Source organism: Acinonyx jubatus, chromosome A1 (assembly GCF_027475565.1).
Source record: "Acinonyx jubatus isolate Ajub_Pintada_27869175 chromosome A1, VMU_Ajub_asm_v1.0, whole genome shotgun sequence".
NCBI lineage: Eukaryota > Metazoa > Chordata > Mammalia > Carnivora > Felidae > Acinonyx > Acinonyx jubatus.
In genome coordinates, this window is record NC_069380.1 from 207,804,352 (window position 1) to 207,824,731 (window position 20,380).

The window sequence follows — 20,380 nt, forward strand, 5'->3', positions numbered from 1 at the left end:
TGCCAAGACATTAGTTCTTTGAAAATTGATCTATACATTCAATGCAATCCCAATCAAAACCTCTGCAACTATTTTGTGGATATTAATTAAAAAATTTTAAAATTTGCATGGAGAGGCAAAAACCCTAAAAAGCCAACACAATATTGAAGATGAAGAACAAAGTTTGAGGAGTGATATTGTCAACTTCATGACTTACTATAAAGCTACAATAATCAAAATGGTATGATATTGGCAAAAGATTAGAAGTCAATGTAACAGAATAGAGAAGCCAAAATATACCCACATAAATTTAGTGGGCTGATGTGTCATAAAGGAGTAAAGACAATAGTATAGAGAAAGCAGACTTTCAAAAACCAACAGTGCTGGAAAAATGATCTGACTACATAGAAAATTAATTAGCCTCAGATCCTACACATTCAAGAAAATTAACTCAAAACAGACTGTAAACCTTAATATAAAAAGCAAGTGCAAAGTATGAAACTTTTAGAATATGATATCAGAAAAGAATCTAGAGGACCTAGGGTTTGGTGAAAACTTTTTAAATGAAAACTTAAGTCATGATCTATGAAAGAAAGAGTTGATAAGTGTGCTAAGTTGAAATTAAAATTTCTCTTCTGGGCAGGAATTATCAAGAGAATGAAAGGAGGAGGAACAGAACACAACCAAATGTTTGGAACAGATCTGTTAAAAACTATTATTCAAAATATTCAAATAAACACAGACACAAATATACACAATATACAAAGAACTATTAAAATTTAACAATTAAAACCAGTATTTTAAAAATGGACCGAACACCTTACCAGAACTGTCAACAAAGAAAACACAGATGGCTCATAAGCATATGAAGGAGACACATGACAGATATTTTCCCAGCATTACCTCAGTTTCCAGAAGGCCTACTGCCCCCTACTGGTCTAGGACATCAAGTGGCACTCTCCCAGGCACTAGCACCCTGGTCTGACATTGGAACACTCCTAAGTGACCACATATCCCCAGAACTAGGATGAGGGATGAGGATCACCCTTATTCTGGGGCCATGTTGTTAATGAAGAAAGAAGTTTCCACCACCTGTACTTTCCTCTTCTTAAAACATTGTTAAATCGACATTCTGAATCTAGGTGTTGGTGCTACAGTATGTGTTAAGTGCCTTATATGCAATGTGGGCTATTGTAATAGCGGCTGGACACCTAAGGCTCTCTACACATCCATTTGTGATTATTGAAGGTATTCATATGGTATGGCGTGTCCTGAGATCTCAGAAAAATGACTTCAAAGCCACCAGACACAATGGATACGAGCACAGTGAAGAGTGCACTGAGCTGTTCCCAGGGCTATGAGAACAATTTCAAGACAGTGAGCTCTAGGTACTGACAGGAGGGCGTATTTAGTTAGTAGTTGACTTTCATTTCATGAATGTCTAGGCTTTCATAAACAACTTTGTTCACATCCTGTCCTTTCTCACTTCTCTCCAGGAATTTGAGAATTTCATCAGCAAGTTTGGAGACTCTGGTTTTGTCCTTGTGGCCCTGGGCTCTATAGTGAGCACCTATCAGTCCCAGGAAGTTCTCATGGAGATGAACAGTGCCTTTGCTCATCTGTCTCAAGGTGTGATATGGAAATGTAAGCCATCTAAGTGGCCCAAAGACGTCAAATTGGCAGCAAATGTGAAAATTGTGGACTGGCTTCCTCAGAATGACCTCTTGGGTAAGGACTACCCAGATCTATTTCTCTCTTTCCATTTATGTAACTTTAGGGCTCTACTAGCACCCCAGCAGCCTGTGAAGGAGCAGATGGTAGCTAAAGGTAATGTCTAGAGGGTAAGAATGGAGCAGCCAGCTGGAGTTCTTGGGATATTAGGTATACTTCCCAAATGGCTAAAATTTCCATGTTTTCTTCTTCCTTTCTATTCCTGATACCTTCAGTCAGAAGTGATATTATCATGCCATTATTTTGACCCTATCATATTTGGCACTGAACAACATTGCCTAAATACAAAGACAGTTTACGGACTCTGAGAACACATATCAAGGGCCATACTACCAGTGTTTTCCAGGCATCTTGAGCACCTGTTAGGCTTTATGCCATTGTAGAAACACACTCCCACACTTACTGGTTCATCCTCCTTTGCTGCAAAAGATGTACTCATACTTTCACAAGGTTTCTGTTAACTGTCTGAAGAGTGTACTAAAATATCTGAATGTCAAGCTGAATAACCTCTCAGCTTTTTACCTGGTTCAAAAAATTCTCTGGTAACAGAGAGCTAGGTGGTTCTGCACATTTTTTTCAGAAGGCATGGGGTATGTAAAAAGATTCTGATTTTCAAAGAAACAGAAATAAATTCTGATGCACATCCCCGTTGAGAGGCAGTGTTGGAGATGAACTCTTTGTTATCAACACTTGTTTTAGTTTTCTCTAAAGAAGGGTGGAGTAAGCACACAGGAACTGGAAATACTGAGATGGGTGGTCCATCATTCTCTGCTTTAGAGGATTTCCTATGGAATTGAATAGAAAGCATATGAAGTGTAAGTTTGATGAATGTCACATGATTATGTGTCGTCAGTGAAAGTGTTAAGACTTCAGATAACAGGGAAGTGAATGGACAGTGAAAGAGAGAGGGTGAAACCTGGAGAGTGAGAGGTGGAAACAGAGATAGAGTGAGATACCAAGAGAGACAACAGGGATGGGAGACGCAAGAGAGATGTAGCATTGAGAGAAAAGAATGGATGGATGAAAGGATGGATATGGGAGGAGGATTATTTCTTGCTAAGCACTGTTCTCTGCAGATTTCCTTGGGTTCTTATTCCCACATGGATTGTTTTAAGGAATCTCTGTACAGAGACAAGGCCAGAGTCTTGTATCTTGGAATATGCACCCTTGAGTGTGTCCTAAGCTAAATCAGTATATCAGTTTCTCCAACATAATTTGAGATCTCTTTGTATTTTTTTTCTGCCCTTGCTACTTTATCAGATGTTCTGAAAATTTTCACCCTGAAATATTCTGCTCTGTTCCTGATTTACAACAGCTCACCCACGCATCCGTCTTTTTGTCACTCATGGTGGGATGAATAGCATAATGGAGGCCATCCAACATGGTGTACCCATGGCAGCGATTCCTGTCCTTAAAGAACAGGCTGAAAACATGGTCCGAGTAGAAGCCAAAAAGTTTGGTGTCTCTATCCAGTTAAAGCAGATCAAGGCAGAGACATTGGCTCTGAAGATGAAGGAAGTCATAGAAGACAAGAGGTATGGAGCTCTTTGGGCTTGTGGTCACTTAGGCTGAATGAAGGCATCAAATACGAAGGGTGCTGTGTGGCACACTTTTGCAATAACAGTTGGAACTTCCAGGACACGGAATATGTATGTGATGTTAACATCTAACCTGTTACCTTTGAGAGCAAGACTAGGCATTTAGGTTAGATATTGAGAACGAGTTCTACTCAACTATAAGTAGGACTGTGACCTACTTATACAGGGTTTCTGAGAGGTGTTATATTTTAAGGGTGCTTATAATTGAATTACTTAAGGCAGAATGTTGCCTTTCAGTCCCCCAATATGCCACACTGTTTCCTGCCTCAGGCCCTTTGTCAGTGTTGCTCTCTAAAACATCCTTCCTTCTCCTCTCAGGATTGGCACCTTCATGACAGTTGGACTAATCTCCAATCCCCTCTCCTCAGAGAGGCAGTCTTTATCTAACAGTCCTAAATGCACTCTTCTCCCATTCCCTTCAATCATAATTTCATTTTTCCTTCTTATCGCTTCTCAGGATCAGCAACTACCCCATCCCCATTTCTTTCTGTTTTAATTTATTGTGTGTCCCTCACACTGTAGAGAGTAAGCTCCCCTAGATGGCCAAGTGTGTCTCTTGTGTTCCCATATTCCCAGGGCCTGGTAAAGGGCCTGCTACAAAGTAAGGATGAATTTATGTTAAGTGAATCAGTAAAAGGGCCCATGATGTCCTAGGTAAATTCCCATCCAGCACAATGATCTGATAACCAGGATGAACTGAATAACTTATTAGGGTCTCCAGGACATCTATACTGAGTGGGTTATATGTTACATCCCATATATTCATATCTACTCTTCCCTTTATCAACCATAAGCTTCCTGGGTAGAGATTTGACTTTACAACTTAGTCCCTGTTTTATAGTTTAGCACTTTTAGCACTAATCATGTATCTTTGCATGGAGGCGCTCGTTTGAGCTTTTCAATGGGACCAACTGGACAGTGGTAAGGCCAGGCCAACAACTTTTCCTTGAAAATGAGTCTTCTGTGCATGCAGAGGAAAGCATGTGTGACACAAGGTCTCTAAGACTTCTGAGACCACAGAAGTAATGGCCTGCCTCTGTGTCTGCCAACAGGTACAAGTCAGCAGCGGTGGCTGCCAGCATCATCAGGCGCTCCCACCCCCTGACCCCTGCCCAGAGGCTGGTGGGCTGGATCGACCACATCCTCCAGACAGGGGGTGCGGCCCACCTCAAGCCCCACGCCCTGCAGCAGCCGTGGCATGAGCAGTACCTGCTGGACGTCTTCTTGTTCCTGCTGGTGGTCACCCTGGGCACCCTGTGGCTCTGCGGGAAGCTGCTGGGCATGGTGGCCAGGTGGTTGTGTGGGGCCAGGAAGCTGAAGAAGGCCTGATGGGGATATAATGTTGATAGTTGTCTCAGGACCCACTGGTTGTACAAGGCTTCCAACAAACACAGGACACTGATGGTGTCTTCCCCATATTGGCACTTTAGGGTGGAACACAAATATCTCCTCATTATAATCTGCCTCTGCTTAGAAATTCTTATGAAGTAATCTTGGGATCTTTTTTAAAATTGTGGTAAAATTTATATTATGTAAAATTTACCATTTTAACCACTAAGTGTACAGTCGTTGGCATTAAGCACATTGATGTTATCATGCAAACCTCACTACCATTCATTCCAGAACTGTTTTCATCATCCCAAATTCAAACTCCATGCTAATCAAACAGTAAATACTCATAACCCTGCCCCCACCCCCATGACCCCACAGGCTCCTGCCAACCCCCATTCTACTCTCTGTGTCTGTGAATTTTATCTTGGCTTCTTGACTTGCCCCTCATCAATGGCCTCCTCACTCAGATCCAGGCCTTCATCCGACAGCTCTGCTTTCCTCCCCATTCCACAGGGCCCTGCTTACTTCACTGTTGCTCTCTGGACACTTTTCTCTCTCTGATCTTTCTCTATCCTCACTTTTTATGGCATGACATAAGATCTTGGCCAGTTGTTCCAGTTTGGGTCTCTTTCCTCTTGTGTCTCCTTCTCACCTCACGTCCAAGCTCAGGAAGCCTCTCCTCTGTCTGTCCTGCAGTTAGGCAGGGGTGGCCCTCCCTGGACTCCACTTGTGGTCTCTGTGCTGAGTCTCCTCCTATGAAGAGCATCTCCTTTGCTCTCAGACCTGGAGCCTGCCTTTCGGCCACAGCTGATGCTGTGTTTTTCACTTGTCACAATTACCTTCTCATTTCTCACTCTTAAAAACGTAGTCATGGTGACCTCAAGTCAGATCCCAGACCTCTGTGTGAGGCTCTGGGGCCCAGGTCCAGTGACCATGGCCATTCCCAGGACTTTGTTGATTTAGGAAACATCTTTCTGCCACCCTACTGTGGCATAAATAGGAAGTAACCCACTATGTATAGCAATTACATTCAGTTCTTAGCAACATACACCAGAAAAAGAGTGTATTAACCACCAGGGTTATTTTTTGTTTTCTTGTTTGCTTCTTTGATAAGGACTGGTGTGGTGGCTCCATCTTATTGTCTGTAGATTTTGCTCCATTTTTTTTTTGACTTTTTGATATTCTTTACTAGACATCAGGCTCCCACTCTGGTAGGTTCCCTTTATAATATATTTTACTTTCAAGTGATTATGTGCTGATATTTGCTTTTGCATTTACAGATGGAATTATATTTCTCCTTTAAAGTTTCAAATGTATGCTATCTTGTGGGTTATAACACAGTGAAGAAAATAGTAGGTATGCAGGATGGTCCCAGAAACCATAGTTTGACTGCTTAATTCTGGGGTTGTGCCCACATCTTGAAATAATTCAAATAGAGGATGAAGCAGCTGCTACCAATACTTCTTGCAGATGTGGAAAGAGGCCCATCCTTACCAAGGTCAGGTTAGGATTTTCTGGGTAGAATGTGAAGTGGTGCCAGGTGTCTACCGAGTCCTGTGAGTTCTCATGCTGCACGATGTCACTTATAGTCCCAAGCACATCACATGAGGATGTGTGTGTGTGTGTGTGTGTGTGTGTGTCTGTTATTCAAGGTTTAATTTTTGTAATTCTTTAAAAAAAGTGTTTATTTATTTATTTTGAGAGAGAGAGAATATGAGCGAGCAGGGGAGGGGTAGAGAGAGAGAGAGGGAGAGAGAGAATCCTGAGCAGTCTGTGTGCTGTCAGTGCAGAGCCCAACCTAGGGCTCGATTTCATGAATTGTTAGATCATGACCTGAGCTGAAATCAAGAGTCAGATGCTCAACCGATTGAGTCACTCAGGTGCCCCTATTTCTGTAATTTTTATGAATGAAATCTCTAAAATTTGTCTTTGGCAATAGTGCCTTGAAAGGCAGACCTGAAGCTTTTTCTGTGTTGTGATTAGAAAGAAAAGCCAAGATTTCTCACCTTCATAATCAACAAACGGATATAAGGATCAGACTTTCAGATGCTGATTCCCTTTTCCATTCCTACCACATCATCATCTTTGAACACTTGTAACTCAGTGATGCCAACTCTCTGCCTGCTGCTTCCTGGGCTCTGCTTTCATCCAGCACATCTGATCAAAGGAAGCCGTGAGTGGGGATGATGCCTCTAGTCTGGATCCATTGAAACCTTCTCCACTGGACTGTGTCAGCATGGTCTTGACAGTATGGACATCTGGTCTCATCATTTCCTGGTTAAGATCCTTTCCTGGCTCTCATTGCATGTAATACAAGCCCTCTGTGGTTTGTGTCTGGCTACCACTCCAGGAGCATCTTGAAAACTTGGAAATAGACCCACGCAGACATGTTTACTTGATTTATGACAAATCTCTTCAGCAAATTTTACTGGAATAACTGATATCTGAATGGTCTTTGATTTTTACTTAATGGCACACACAGAAAAACATTGACTGTTACTGCATACCATACAGTATGCAAAGTAAGACATTTGATAAATTGGACTTTATCAAAATGAACAACCTTCACTCTTCTAGAGACATGCGTAAGAAGACAAAAATATAAGCCATAAACTGGGAGAAAATATTTCAACACATTTCTCAGAGAACTTGTATCTAGAATATTCAAACAAATCTTACAACCAATACAAACATGGACAAAAAAAGCTTGACCAGACACTTCACAAAAGAAAATATGCAAATGGCCAATAATCACATGAAAAAGTGGATACAGCAGTCATTTAGAGAAATGCAAAATAAAACCTCAATATCACAACACATCTACCAGGCCGGCTAAAATTAATAGGACTGATCATATCAATAGTGAGCAAGAAGACAGAGCTACTGGAACTCATACCCGTTCCATTGCTGAGGAGAACGTGAAATGGTGCAGCCACATAGGAAAATCGCTCTGTAGTTTCTCAGTTAAGCATATACTTGCCACATGTCCCAGCATTACTTGTAGGTATTTACTTAAGTTCATGAAAACATATGTCCACTTGAAAGTCTATACACAAATGTTCATAGCAGCTTTATTTATAATGGCCCTAGATTAAGAAAAATTACATGCCCATCAATAGGTGAATGAAATGACATTGTGTTGTATCCATGTAATGAATGCAGTTTGTTGCATACAAATTACACTTTCAAATTGATTTGAAAATCTCTATGTGTGAGATGTGTTTTTTAAAAGATGTTTATTTATTCATTTTGAGAGAGAGACAGAGCACAGGTGAGGGGCAGAGATGAAAATCCAAAGCTGGAAGCACAGAACAAGAGATGAGTCTCGATCCCACCAACTGTGAGATCATGACCTGAGTGCTTAACAGACTGAGCTACCCAGGTGCCCCTGTATGAGATGTGTTTTTGAGTGTCTTCCTCTTGTGTACTTTAAAATGTAGTGTTCACCAATTATTGTTGCATTACATATAATTGGAAATGCAAATACATTTTAATTTCTAGAATAATAGAACTAGTACAATTTTGATGAAGGAGGAGAAATGTGTGTATAAGAAATGGAGTTACTTCTTAGAGAATCAGAGGACTAATGGTAAACAGACTAAGGAAGGAATCAAGTTCACATACTCAGACCTAATCCAAATTTATTTTGTGTGTGAGACCTGTAGTCTCTCCATAATTATAAAATAACACATTCAGAAATGATAAAAACAGGCAAAATATTTAATTTGTTGACATCTAATGGGCATGGAATATGACACACATGAAGGATCTACATATAAAATGCATATATTTGGAGGTATGTGTTAGAATGTCAAAATGAAGTTCAATCTGTCATTTATGTTTCTTTTCACTATGTAGTGATTCTTTCACTGACATGTTTATACCATTACCACTAACCATGATCACGTATTGATTCTTTGTTTGCCTAGCTACACTAAATACTCTATGGATGTGATTTTCCCCCATGTCAATCTTCTGTTGTTTGGTTTATGACATCCTGATTGCAGGCTTAGTGAGATGTTTATTTGTCAACCAATTAACCATGAAAAGGAAGTAAATGGAATATTTGTCTTAAACTTTAACATAGTCAAGGAACTATTTCTGAAAAGCAGATTTCATATTTTGAATGCCCTTAATATGAATGCATCTTATCTCATTCAACAATTTGATTCAGACAACACTGACTGATTTTATGTCTGTACAAGGCACCATGGGGAGCAATTTGGAAGATGCAAAGATGAACCAGAGTATCCTGGTCCTCTCAAGTGGCTTCCCACAGTCTTACTGATGAATTAATTGAAAGGTAGATCTATCTGTCATTGTCAGGGCATCTTGTCTTAGTGGTGAGTTTAGCTCAGTAATTTTACTTAGTGTAATGAAATAACACAGTGTAATACCATGAGCTCAGCTGCAGTAAGGAAGAATGTTTCTGGATAAAAAGCTAATGGTGTGTGGGGAAGACAGTCAGAACTATCCTGGGGTGGATGTTGGTTGCACATCAAATACCCTGCCAGTGTCAACAGCTTTTTAGTGCTTGGTGGGTGTCATGTACCATATACAGGGACCTTCTGAAAACAGAATGTAACCCTAAAAGAGAGACAAAGGACTTATTTTGCAAGTGGGTTTTTCTTGTTCCTCAAATCACACTCCTCTGGAAATTCCCTCAACATAGGCAAGTCTTTATTAAAATCCACAGAGAATATCACCTTGATCTCCAGGGCAAGGCTGAGAAGTGGACAAGACAAATATAATGTCTTCTCTAGAGATTGTAGAAATCAATGACCACGCTTGCCTGAGAATACAGGTTAATGTACAGTGCAGAACAGAACATGGAATACATGTCCTAGTTTCTTTGTAGTACTTATTGGTGGAAGCAAGAGAAGGGATGGAAATGATGAGGTAGGTTGGGATGTCTTGAAGGAGAGCATGAGTTAGGTACTGTTTTCTAAACAGGGCACTAGACTGCTTCTTAACTGGCAAACTCATTACTAAGGAACAAGTGTGAGAAGAGAAGAGGAGAGAAGAGAAGAAAGGAAAAAAGAAGACACAAAGGATGGAAAGAGTAGGCAATGGTATCCTATCAATGTGAGGATGTGGAGAAGGAGAGAAGGCTTTGAATCACTTACAATTACACCTATGGCTCCCCCTGTGTGCTGAGGTTTTAAATCTTACTGGATAGATGAGACATCCTAGCAGTAAGCTATTCAGAGACAACAGAAGAGCAGGAAGGGGTTATCTTATACAACATATGAGGCACATTTTGATGCTGTCCTCTAAACCAAACAATTGCCAGCTACACTTCCTGCTGGCTTCCCTCAGAAGACAAACAACTTGAGCTTTCACAGCCACTGGATTTCCTAGGCAACAAAAGTGTAAACTTGAGAAAAGGCAGAGCCAGGGTAGGGATTGACAGTGAGCTTAGCCACTTAGGCTGTGAATCTGCTTCAGTGATTTCCAAGCTGTGCAATCAGCCTGAAGAGGGCGGCCAGCAAGTGTGAGGAGGGGAGGGAGCTGGGAGGGAGGTGGATGGAGGAGCTGAGCCCTCCCAGGGGAGCCGGAGAGAGCGTCCCTAGTTTCAGATCCCAGCAACCGGTGGCAGCAGGTTAGCATTTAAGGTAAATGAGTGTTTTTGATCTATTATGTTTATTTGATCACTTTGTTTAGATTTAGCTAAACAGAGAAAGAAAGACAGGGAGAAGAAAGAGGAAAGGTGTTACTTTCTAAAGAGAAAACCAACAGTTGGTGAGAATTCTTGGTTGTCAGTCTAGGGAGGAAATAGCTTGGTTCTGGGAGAGGCTTTTGTCATCTTTATGAAGAGGTGCTCAGATAAAAATAAAAAAAAATTATTTGATAAAGGGAAAGGAAATAAACATCACTGAGCAACACTTTGTACTAGGTACCTATGAGTGAAGTGTTTGGGTGAATTGCTTTAACTAGCTTGTATGGCCATTAAAAAATTGACCTTCAAGAATATTAAATATCTCCAAGTTATATGCAATTAAAAGATTGAGCTTTGATTCAGACCATGGTTTTTCTGACATTCACAGATGTGCTATTTCTGCCATACCTTGCCAAACTGACCACATAGACTCAGATAAGAAACAGAACTCTTATTAAAGTGGGCTGGCATAACTTGCTAAAACTTGTAGAGTTGATTTGATTTATCACAAAATTGAGAAGGGCCTTAGTAAATAGCAATATCTTGACTTCAGTCTGGGGTATAGGTAAACCATACTAAGTAGATGAAATTGTTTCCTGGTTTTAGAGCTCTTTTTTTTCCCCTCAAAATCTTATAACTACAGAAATGTCTTTATTTTGTAATTGTGCATTTTGAATATTGAGATTTAAATCATGGCCATTCATTTATATTCAAATAGCAGTAGTCTAATAACCATAGCAGTGATCAATTCCAAATAGCAATCTAGTAGCATAGTCCTAGGTGCTGATGATATGAAGACAGAAGACACAAAGTTTACATCCTTTGTCCTTAAGGGCCTTATAGTCTAGTAGGACAGGCAGTTCTGAAAGCAGACTTACATCAGGCTTCAACATGGACGCTATTTGGGTTTTTCACAGATTATACAAAGAAAGATGCAAGCTGTATTGCTCTGGTGAGGGTGGTTATGTGAGGCTTCACCATAGTGATTATATAAGGAAGAACAGGACTTCTCTAGGCTAACAAGCGAGGGAGGGTGTTCCTTAAGGTGGGACTGCATGTACAAAGGCACAGAGACAGAATACCATAGTGTGTTTGGGGAATGTGAGTGAGTATAAATGCAGAATAGATTTTAAAGCAGTGGAGAATTACTAGAAACAAGGCTGGAGAGTCAGTCAGGGCCAATGTATACTTCAAGTGGTAAGATGTTTGCTCTTTACCTGCACACATTGGGGGGGCCACCAAAGGGTTTTTGATTAGAGTGTAAAGTTCACATTTCCATTTTGTAAAGATTGCTTTGACAGTCATTTGAAGGATGGTTGGAGGGGGAAGACTAGAGAAAAGGAACCAGCTAAGAGGCAATTGCAGTAGTGGAAATGGGAAATGAGCAGGTCCTAGATTAAGGAGGTATCCTTGGCCATGGAGGTGAGGGAGGGAACAGAGATGCAAGGAGTGTCAAGGTGGTGAAATTCTATAGGACTTGGCTGCTGATTCGATGTAGAGGGTGAGAAGGAGTCTAAGGTAATGTTCAGTGAATGACCTGTGGAAATGGTGGTATAACTTCCTGAGGCAAAGAATAAGTAGGAAAAGATAATGAATTTGGCTCTGGAACATTAAACTTGAGGTGTCTGTAGGTCATTGAAGTGTGCATGTTTTGTGGGAAATTTGAAATGTGGCTCTGAAGCTAGCACAGTGCATGAGTTGGAATAAAGATTTGGGAGCTGTCATTCTGTCAGTGGATGTGGCTAAGACATGGCCATGGGATGGTGTGAGAGCATGATGAGAGGAAATAACCAAATCCTGGGAAACAGCATTTAAAAAACAGGCAGAAGAAAAGGGATAGGCAAAATAGGTCAGAACCAGAGGAAGGGAGACAGAGGAAAGTAGATTCATAAACATTGAGAGAAAAGTTTTAAGAAGGAAGAATGGTCAAAACAACCAACTGCTGGGCAAGGTAAAATAGAAACTAGAAGTGACCGTTGAAGTTGGCCATCAGGTTGGCAGTGCTTCCTGAGAGAATGTTCAGTGGAGGGACAGAGGAGACCAGACTGCAGTGGACTGAAGTATGAATGGAACATGACAAAGTGGAGAAACTAGAGACTCTTTCAGGTAGTTGGACTATGAAGGGGGTGGGGGTGGGGTTGACAGAAGCAGTCTCTGATGGAGGGACCACTGCAGATTCAGGAACTAAAAAGAGGAGCTGGTGGAGGAGAGGAAAGGGGCACAGCGGAGGGTTGAAGAGGGACTGAAATTGATGTCATAGGTGGAGATTATCCTTAAGTGGAAGGCAATTCTGAACTTCCTCTGGAGGATGGTTTCAGAGATAAATACCTTTGTAGACTTGGAGGAGGTGATGTGAGTTCATCTCTGTTTGTACTGTGATTTTCAAGGTAAGGTGTGGAGGAGAGTGGCATAGGTTGAAAAGATTGAAAGAGGAATCTAACCAATGTCATATAAAAGTATGGTTGACTGTTTTAGAAGGCCCAGCTGTGGTTGAAGAATAAATGTGCAGTGGCATATGTCCATCTTGGCCTGTGGGTTTGTTCAGTTGCACTTCACAGCCCGCTTTAAAAGAGAGGGCACATGGAGAAATAAAGCCAAGTTAGGCATCCATATGGGAGCATAGGAAGCTGACAAGGGTTGAGGACAGAGGCTCTGGTAAGAAGTGGTCAGAATGATATGCTGATGTGTCTAGGATGAAGAGTGGAGGAAATGGATCCAGAAGGGAGAATGCGGTAGGTAATGGCTACAGCGGAAATGCAGAGTCAAGAGACTAGTGGTCACAAGTATCTAAGGTTGGAAGAAAGAAACTAAAAGGTGGAGAGAAAGTGGATATTGAATTTTGAGTTTTCAGAGGAGGCCATATTTGGCTGGTGATAAATGTAAGAGATGGTCTTAGAAAAGGATGCTGGGAGAGTGAGCAGATGAAATTGGCAGAAATCAAGCAGCTCCAGGAACTTCATGGCTGCATGTTGTATGGATTGTCTAGATGAGTTGTGAGGTTGCCCAGGTTGATGGGGGCACCTGGGATGGGGAAGAGGTCCCTGAGGTAGTATCCAAAGTCTCAGTGTTTTAGAAAATGACAGAGCCAAAGAGGGACATGGCAGGGATTCCCAACTGTGCTGTGCTTCAAAGAAAGATGTGAGAATAGGTCATCTTAGAGACTGTGAGATTCCATAGTACTTAGAATTTGGGGTGAAAAGTATCTTTATCTGTGGAGACTGCAGAAATAGAGTTCCTTATACAAATTCAGTTCTCAGGTATGAGAAAGACATTAGACCAGTCAGCACCTTGGGAGGGAATGGATGGCACATTCACAAGTAATAATAGCATAATTTGGATAGAGCTAAGGGATGCAGGTAAGGGGTAATTGAACACCAGAGGGCCACCATAGAGAGGCAGGGCAGGAAGAGGTGCATTATTGTTAATAAGCTTGTCCCTATTTTTATACAAGAATGATTTGTGGTGACTACAGTGGTTCCTGGTTTAAAAAATGAATATTTCTTGAAATGTTGTGGACAGCTTACAAAAGATCCCTGGGGAAGTGGCAGGCACAAAAGAACCTGCTCATAATCTTGGCTCTGATAGTTGCGTCTGAACTGGGACAAACTCTAAATCTCTTTGTACCTCAGTTTCCTTATTTTGTAAAATAGGAACAGCCACATCCCCTCTAATGTAAGAGTACTTTGTAAATTATGAGTTATTATCCAAACTTACTTTAGAGCAGACACATTTTCTGTTCTAAACAAATGGATAGTGAATAATTTGCAAAACACGGGCCACAGAAAGCCTGACACAGAGTAAATGATCAATAAGTGTTCCTGTTGCTTTTGTTATGGTCTGTATGTTATCTTCTGTATGGTCCTGGGTTAACAAACTATTTCTATATAAGACCAGACACTCAGAATTCAGGCCTTGTGGACCAGAGGTCTCTGTGGCAACTATTAAACTTTGCTGTTGTAGCATGAAAGCAGCCACAGATAACATATTAACAAATGTGTGTGGCTGTTTTCCAATAAAACTTTATTTACAAAACTAGGTGGAGAGGCAAATTTGGCCCATGGGCTATGATTTGATGTACCCAGGTCTAGATCATTTAGGTTATGTTTGCCTGAACTCAGGGTCTTTTTGATAAGTGCCCAGGGAAAGGTGGATCTTATTTTCTTCAGGGGAACAGAGGTTGAGAACCCTGAAATCATCAACATGCTAACTTCTGATTTCAGGACTCACATTACTCTCCATCAGAGTGATCTGGTTGCTCCAGATAATGGCATGGAATAAACTGATCTGGATGTGCTCACACACTTAATTTCTAGAAGGATCTGAATGTGTTCACACACTTACTTTCTAGAAGGATTCTCTCTCTTCTGTCAACTGTGGCAGAAACTGCCAGCTTCCCACTCAATGGCCAGTTTCCTCTTCTTTATAAACGAAACCTGAAGGATAGCAATGTACCCAGCCAAAAATTAGGTTTCTCAACTGTCTTAGTCTGCTTGGGCTGCTATAGCAAGATACCACATACTGGGCAGCTTATAAAAACAAAAATTTATTTCTCACAGTTCCACAGGCTGGGAAGTCCAGGATCAAAATACCAGCATGGTGGGGCCCTCTTCCTGATATAAGACTGGAGCCTCTTTTATAAGACACTAATCCCCTTCATGAAGTCTCTACTCATGCTTTAAGTACCTCCAGAAGTCCCTACCTCCTAATACCAGGAGTTAGGATTTCAACCTATGAATTTTAGAAGGACAGAAACATTCAGATCACAGCACCAGCCTCCTTTGCAGGAAGAGTCAATGAAATTTAAGTGGAAGGAGTTGGGTGGAGTCTCTGGGGATCCCTTAAAAGGGGATGACTCAGCTAGGAAGTACATTCTTCTTGCCCTCTGTTCTTTTCTGCTGCCTGGGGTGTGGATGTAATGGTGGGAGCAACTATGGTGATTTTGTAACTTCAGGCAACTCTGAGGATAAAAACAATGGTAAGGTAGAAAGACAGCAGTTCCTTGAGACATTCACTCTTTGAAATGCCTCCAGACTTCCTTTATACCAGAGGAAAATAAACCTCTATCATTTTCAGAGATAATTACCTGTTTCTATCATGACTATCTAGACAGAATTCCTGTCTGAAATTCCAGTCTGCACTGATGTTGACACTCTGACATAGGATTTCTATCCATCAACACTTCTTGGTTTTCTGGAAGTTATCAGTTAAGAACCTGTAAGATGCAAATAATTGGCTGGATTTCTAAGTGGCTACAAAATAAGCATTAAATAGACAATTGACTCCAAAGGAAACATTTTAAGTGACGATAAAATAGTAAGTAAGTGATTTTGGTTTCTAATGTTGCAAAAATACAAATGGTAATCATAACTTTATTCCCTTTATTCCCATCTAACAACAGTGGAAGATCCACAGTTGAGGTTTGTCCTTGCAGTGAGTTTGAAACGGGGTATTGGAAAGTTGCCTGATTGGTTCTAAGAGCATAGTCACTAAAACCAGAGAGTTTGGAAAAAAATTATTTTTCTTTTGTCTTCTTTTCTTTTCTTTTCTTTTTGAATTTTGTACAGGAATCTAGCCAAATCTTTGCTTACTTTTGTGTAGCTTAGATCCTTTTTTTAGTCTGCTTCTTTAAGATCTTTCATGTGGCGGGCTGCCTGACCAGAATAGATTGTAAGTAATTTCCTGGTAAAAACCCCAGAGACTCAAGTCACAGCAAGATGGAGAAGGAGACAGCAAGGACAGTGTTATTAAGAAAGCTCCTGGTTCCAGAGATTCCCAGGGGATGCTCATTATAAGGATCTTGTAACCCTGGGACCTCTGTGCTTTATAAAACCTGGTATCACATTGTGTTAGCTACATGAGCCCTTGAATATCACACTAAACAGTATTTCTCACTCTCTTCATGGCCAAAAATGCTACAGAGGTTGCTAAATGCTGATAAAATTCTACTGAGAGGGGCGCCTGGGTGGCTCAGTTGGTTAAGCATCTGACACATGATCTCAGCTCAGGTCTTGATCTGAGGGTTGTGATTTCAAGCCCTATGTTGGGCTCCATGTTGGGCCCAATGCTGGGTGTAGAGCTACTTAAAAAAAAATTCTGCTGAGAGAACAGGTTATAATGGAGTTACTTTATCTTTTCTCCCACTTCTCAGGAGGAGCTGAGTCTCTCCTCACACTGGACTGTTAGTTATTTTTCCCAGGTAAAGGTGAATATGTTGGGTCAACCCAAGCATGTAGGAATAAGATTTTGCCGATTGTATTAGTTAGTAATTTGGCTGTAAGTAGTAGAGAACCTGACCAAAGGTGTATTAAGCAAATAGGGGCTTCTGTTTCTCACAAGTTGTGAATGTGAAGTCAGGCAATTGCCAGAACTCGTTCAGCGGCACAGTGATGGTAGGGCTGTAAGTTGGTACCTCTGTGATTCCCTTGGCTTTTCCCTTGTGATTGCACGAAGGCTGTCACATCTCCAGACAGTGCCTTCTCGTTCAAGGCAGGAAGAGGCAAAGGAGATGGAAGAGTTCTCCCAGAGCCCTCAGTACTTTTCAGCTGAGTCTCTGGCCAGAACTCATTCCCACTGCCACCCAACTGAAAGTGGAACGTAGCAGACAAAGGAGATTGGAATGACCCTTGAAGAGCCAGTTGACAGTGCCTGGAAAATCTGCTGTAGTTCAAATCCAACCAAGTTAAAACTACCCTGAGGAATGTAAACTCCTGTAAGGGACGTTGGCTATCTCATTCATTGCTATTGTGTGGCACGTAATAGGTGTTCAATAAATATGTTGGCTTTAGGACCAGGACTAGAGTGAGGCAAAAGGAGGCACTCACTCTGAGGCTCAGGCAGGTACAAGGTTGACATTGGCACAATTCTGAGATAGAAAGCTTCCTTGAACATTACACCCTAGGAGGGTCTGGGTAGCTCAGTAGGTTAGGCATCCTGCTTTGGCTCAGGTCATGATCTCATGGTTCGTGAGTTTGAGCCCCGTGTTGAGCTCTGTGCTGACAGCTCAGAGCCTGGAAACTGCTTCGGATTCTGTGTCTCCCTTTCTCTCTGCCCCTCCACCACTCGTTCTCTCTCTCTCTCTCTCTCTCTCTCTCTCTCTCTCTCTGTCTCTCTCTCAAAAATAAATAAACATTAAAAAATTAAAAAATAAACAAACAAACATTGCACCCTAGACACTTACCTGAATCCCAGCCCTGGTTGAACTTAATAAAATGAAATTTCAAGAAGATGTATGAAGTAGACACTTTACAACACTGATATTTATACATTATTCTCAAATCATGCCATATCATAAACACTAAAATGAGGATTTAAATCACACCCCAAAGATCAGCAGAAAGAATAAAAGACTATAAGTAGAGGTGGGCTCTAGAGAAAACTGCCTATTGACAAGAGCTAAAGCATGAGTTTTAAGCATCTTGAGAAAATGCATTTTGGCAGAGAGGATCTGATAAGATGCCAGAATTCAGTGCCATCTCATTTCCACAGTGTGCCCATGTCATTAAAGCATAGATTACATACTGTCCTACTTTAAATCTACATGGAAGTTGGCAATCCAAACAAAACCCAGCTGTTTCATATATTCATATGTTGTGGAATAATTGTCAACATAATTTGTGGGAAAAGAGTAAATATAATGGAAGATAATCACCACAGTAGCTTTGCATTTAGATTTCAGAAGAAAAAAAAACACCGTGCACATCACTCTACTAACTGAGCAAGGACCCTGAGGAGAGAGGGAAAGGGGTCGCATTTAGGACCCTGTGTGGCCTGTGTTTGCTGTGCACTGTTGTCCCCTTCCCTCCTCGGCAGTGAAATCCTTCTGGCATTCCAAGGCAGTCTGTTCCTTGAAGCTTTTGCTTTCCTTCTCATTTCATGGGCCTTCTCCGAATTCCCAAAGCAGTTTATGAGCACAATGGCATAGCTGTTGACAGCAGAAACTTGGGCAGGACACTCCTAGCTGTCAGCCCTGACTCTGCCACTGCCTTGTGGCACTTTCTCAGCCCATGACTGGGGTATGTGCTGACTTCCTGGAATAGGGCAGCAATATTTGATAGAACCCACCGCATGAGGCCATGTGCTCATGTGTGTAAAGCACTGAGCCATAGGCCTGGCCACCGAGTGGTTACAATTGTGGTTATTACCACTTCTCCTCCTGCCTGGATCTGATCCTATGTTAGGTTCCCATCTTTCCTCCAGGCCTTCCCCTCAAGGTCTCACTCCTGCCACCAGACGAACTTCACAGCTCCTGTCACTGAGATTCTCAAACTCTGATGTACATGCAAAACCTCTGGAAAACATTAAAATACAGAAACTGGCATTCACACCTAGAGATTCAAGCTTCCTGTGTTTGGGGTGGGGTGTGGACATCTTTATTTTTCAACAACACTTCTGGGGCTCTCCTTGTCCCTGATGCTCCCAGTTCCTTCTCTACAGCAGGGCTGCTCAGCCTCAGTACTACTGGCATTCTGGACTAGAGAATTCTTGGTTGTCGAGGGCTTTCCTGTGCATTGTAGGATATTTAGCAGCATCTCCGGCCTCCACATGTGAGATGCCAGTAGTACCCCTCACCCCTGTTATGACAACCCAAAATATCTCCACCTTGTCAAATGTCCCTGGGGTCAGGGGCTGGGTGGGCAGGGTGCGTGAAATCATACCTGAATGGAACTACAGCTCTACCTCACCTGCAGAATTAGCACAGTCCCTTGCATAGCCAGAGGTGCCAAGGGTCTGTTTAGTTGAATTGAGCTCAGATGGGTTCAATGAAGGATCTCCCAGGATGTCAATGACACTGACACACACCTGTGATTATGCCTGGAGCGGGGTGGTTCCCAATATTCTACTGCAAAAACTATGTCTTTCTTCATATCGTCTGAGTCTTTCATTTCAGTCTCAGAGGAAGCACATCCTAGCCACCTGCTACACTGCTCTGAGCACTAGGATCTAATGTTTATTCCAGAGGAACATTTTCTATGGGGAAAACCTCTTGAGGGACCACAGCTTTTTGCCATGTACCACACAGCAATAATTAATTTATTCAATGGACTGGAGTCAATAGAGATAGTTTAATTTTTCCCAACCACGACCTTCAAACGTGATCTGTTGTATGTCTCGCTCCACCCCTGGATGACATTTCAAGTATTAAAAGATGCACTGAGTCAAAATTAAAATTCCAGTCTTACTTTCTGTTCCCAAGTAGAGAAAGGGTAAAAACCACTGCATGCCCTCCATCCCCATGGGGATGGCCCTTAGGTACAGGGTCAAATCTGAGCTGGCAGATGGGGAAAGATTTGGCTTGGATGTGAGCTGTAGAGAAGGAAAGTATGACTCCCACGTCTTAAGAATGAGCTTGGAGCCCTAATGTTTTAGCAGCAGCTACCTACTCTTTTCTTTGCCTTACTCTTTTCTCTGAATAGAAGAGTGTTTAAAATCACAAGGAGCTATTATAGCAACCCTAGGACCCTTGCTACTGAAATGGTTAATGTAATGGCACAGGTATTTAACAGTGACATAAATTCCTAAAAATGCTTTTAAGGCAAAACTCATCACATGGCCTGGCTGTGGGGAAAATGGGCTTGATAGCAACAAGAGGCAGGAGAGGTCTTTGGAAAGATTGGATGGCTTTGCTGGCAGTTGCTGTCCTCACAGGGTGGGCTTGTGTGACTTTCTCAGTAGGACGGTTTCCTCAAGGCACACACTGTCCCCCTGTCCCAGCACCCCGAGCACTAGGGTGCAAAGAAGGACTGTCCAGGCAAAACCAGGCCCACCCATCGTAGTGCACATCCCTGCCTAGCCTGGTGAGGCCGGGCTGCTGCCGTTCCTTCTCCTCAGTACGTGGCCCACCTCCCCTGTGCTCCCCCTCCTGTGTTTACAAGGCCTTCCTGTTTCCCTAATTCTGTCTCAACTCTTACAGGCTAACTCTGCTCTCTAAAGTTTACCCAAGCTGACTAAACCTGCTTCAGCTCCCTCTGCTGCTTCATATAACCACCCTTTTCCCAAGAGATGAAAACAAGAAGTGTAGTGTCACAGAAAACAGAGAGGATAGTGTTCTTTAGAGAGTGGAGTGAGACATTTCCTTTGGATT

The 20,380-nt window shown here is 41.9% G+C and overlaps 2 protein-coding genes across 6 annotated transcripts in view; both read left to right on the forward strand.

The window, feature by feature from the left end:
* The window catches only part of LOC128310950 (UDP-glucuronosyltransferase 3A2-like), a 60,938-nt gene extending 53,092 nt beyond the window's left edge, over positions 1–7,846 (forward strand). For 4 of the 5 annotated variants that reach the window (XM_053201496.1, XM_053201499.1, XM_015076901.3 and 1 more), the window contains 3 exons: positions 1,476–1,707; positions 3,026–3,245; positions 4,361–7,846. In XM_053201496.1, coding sequence (XP_053057471.1) covers positions 1,476–1,707; positions 3,026–3,245; positions 4,361–4,637 — 729 coding nt within the window. In that variant the 3' untranslated portion in view covers positions 4,638–7,846. The remainder of the gene's footprint in view (positions 1–1,475; positions 1,708–3,025; positions 3,246–4,360) is intronic. The other variant, XM_053201489.1, reaches the window with a different exon arrangement.
* Positions 7,847–7,986: 140 nt separating this feature from the next.
* Positions 7,987–20,380, forward strand: part of CAPSL (calcyphosine like) — a 35,482-nt gene continuing 23,088 nt past the window's right edge. Inside the window, exon 1 of the mRNA XM_053201520.1 lies at positions 7,987–10,255. The gene's annotated coding sequence lies outside the window, so the exon portion shown is untranslated. The remainder of the gene's footprint in view (positions 10,256–20,380) is intronic.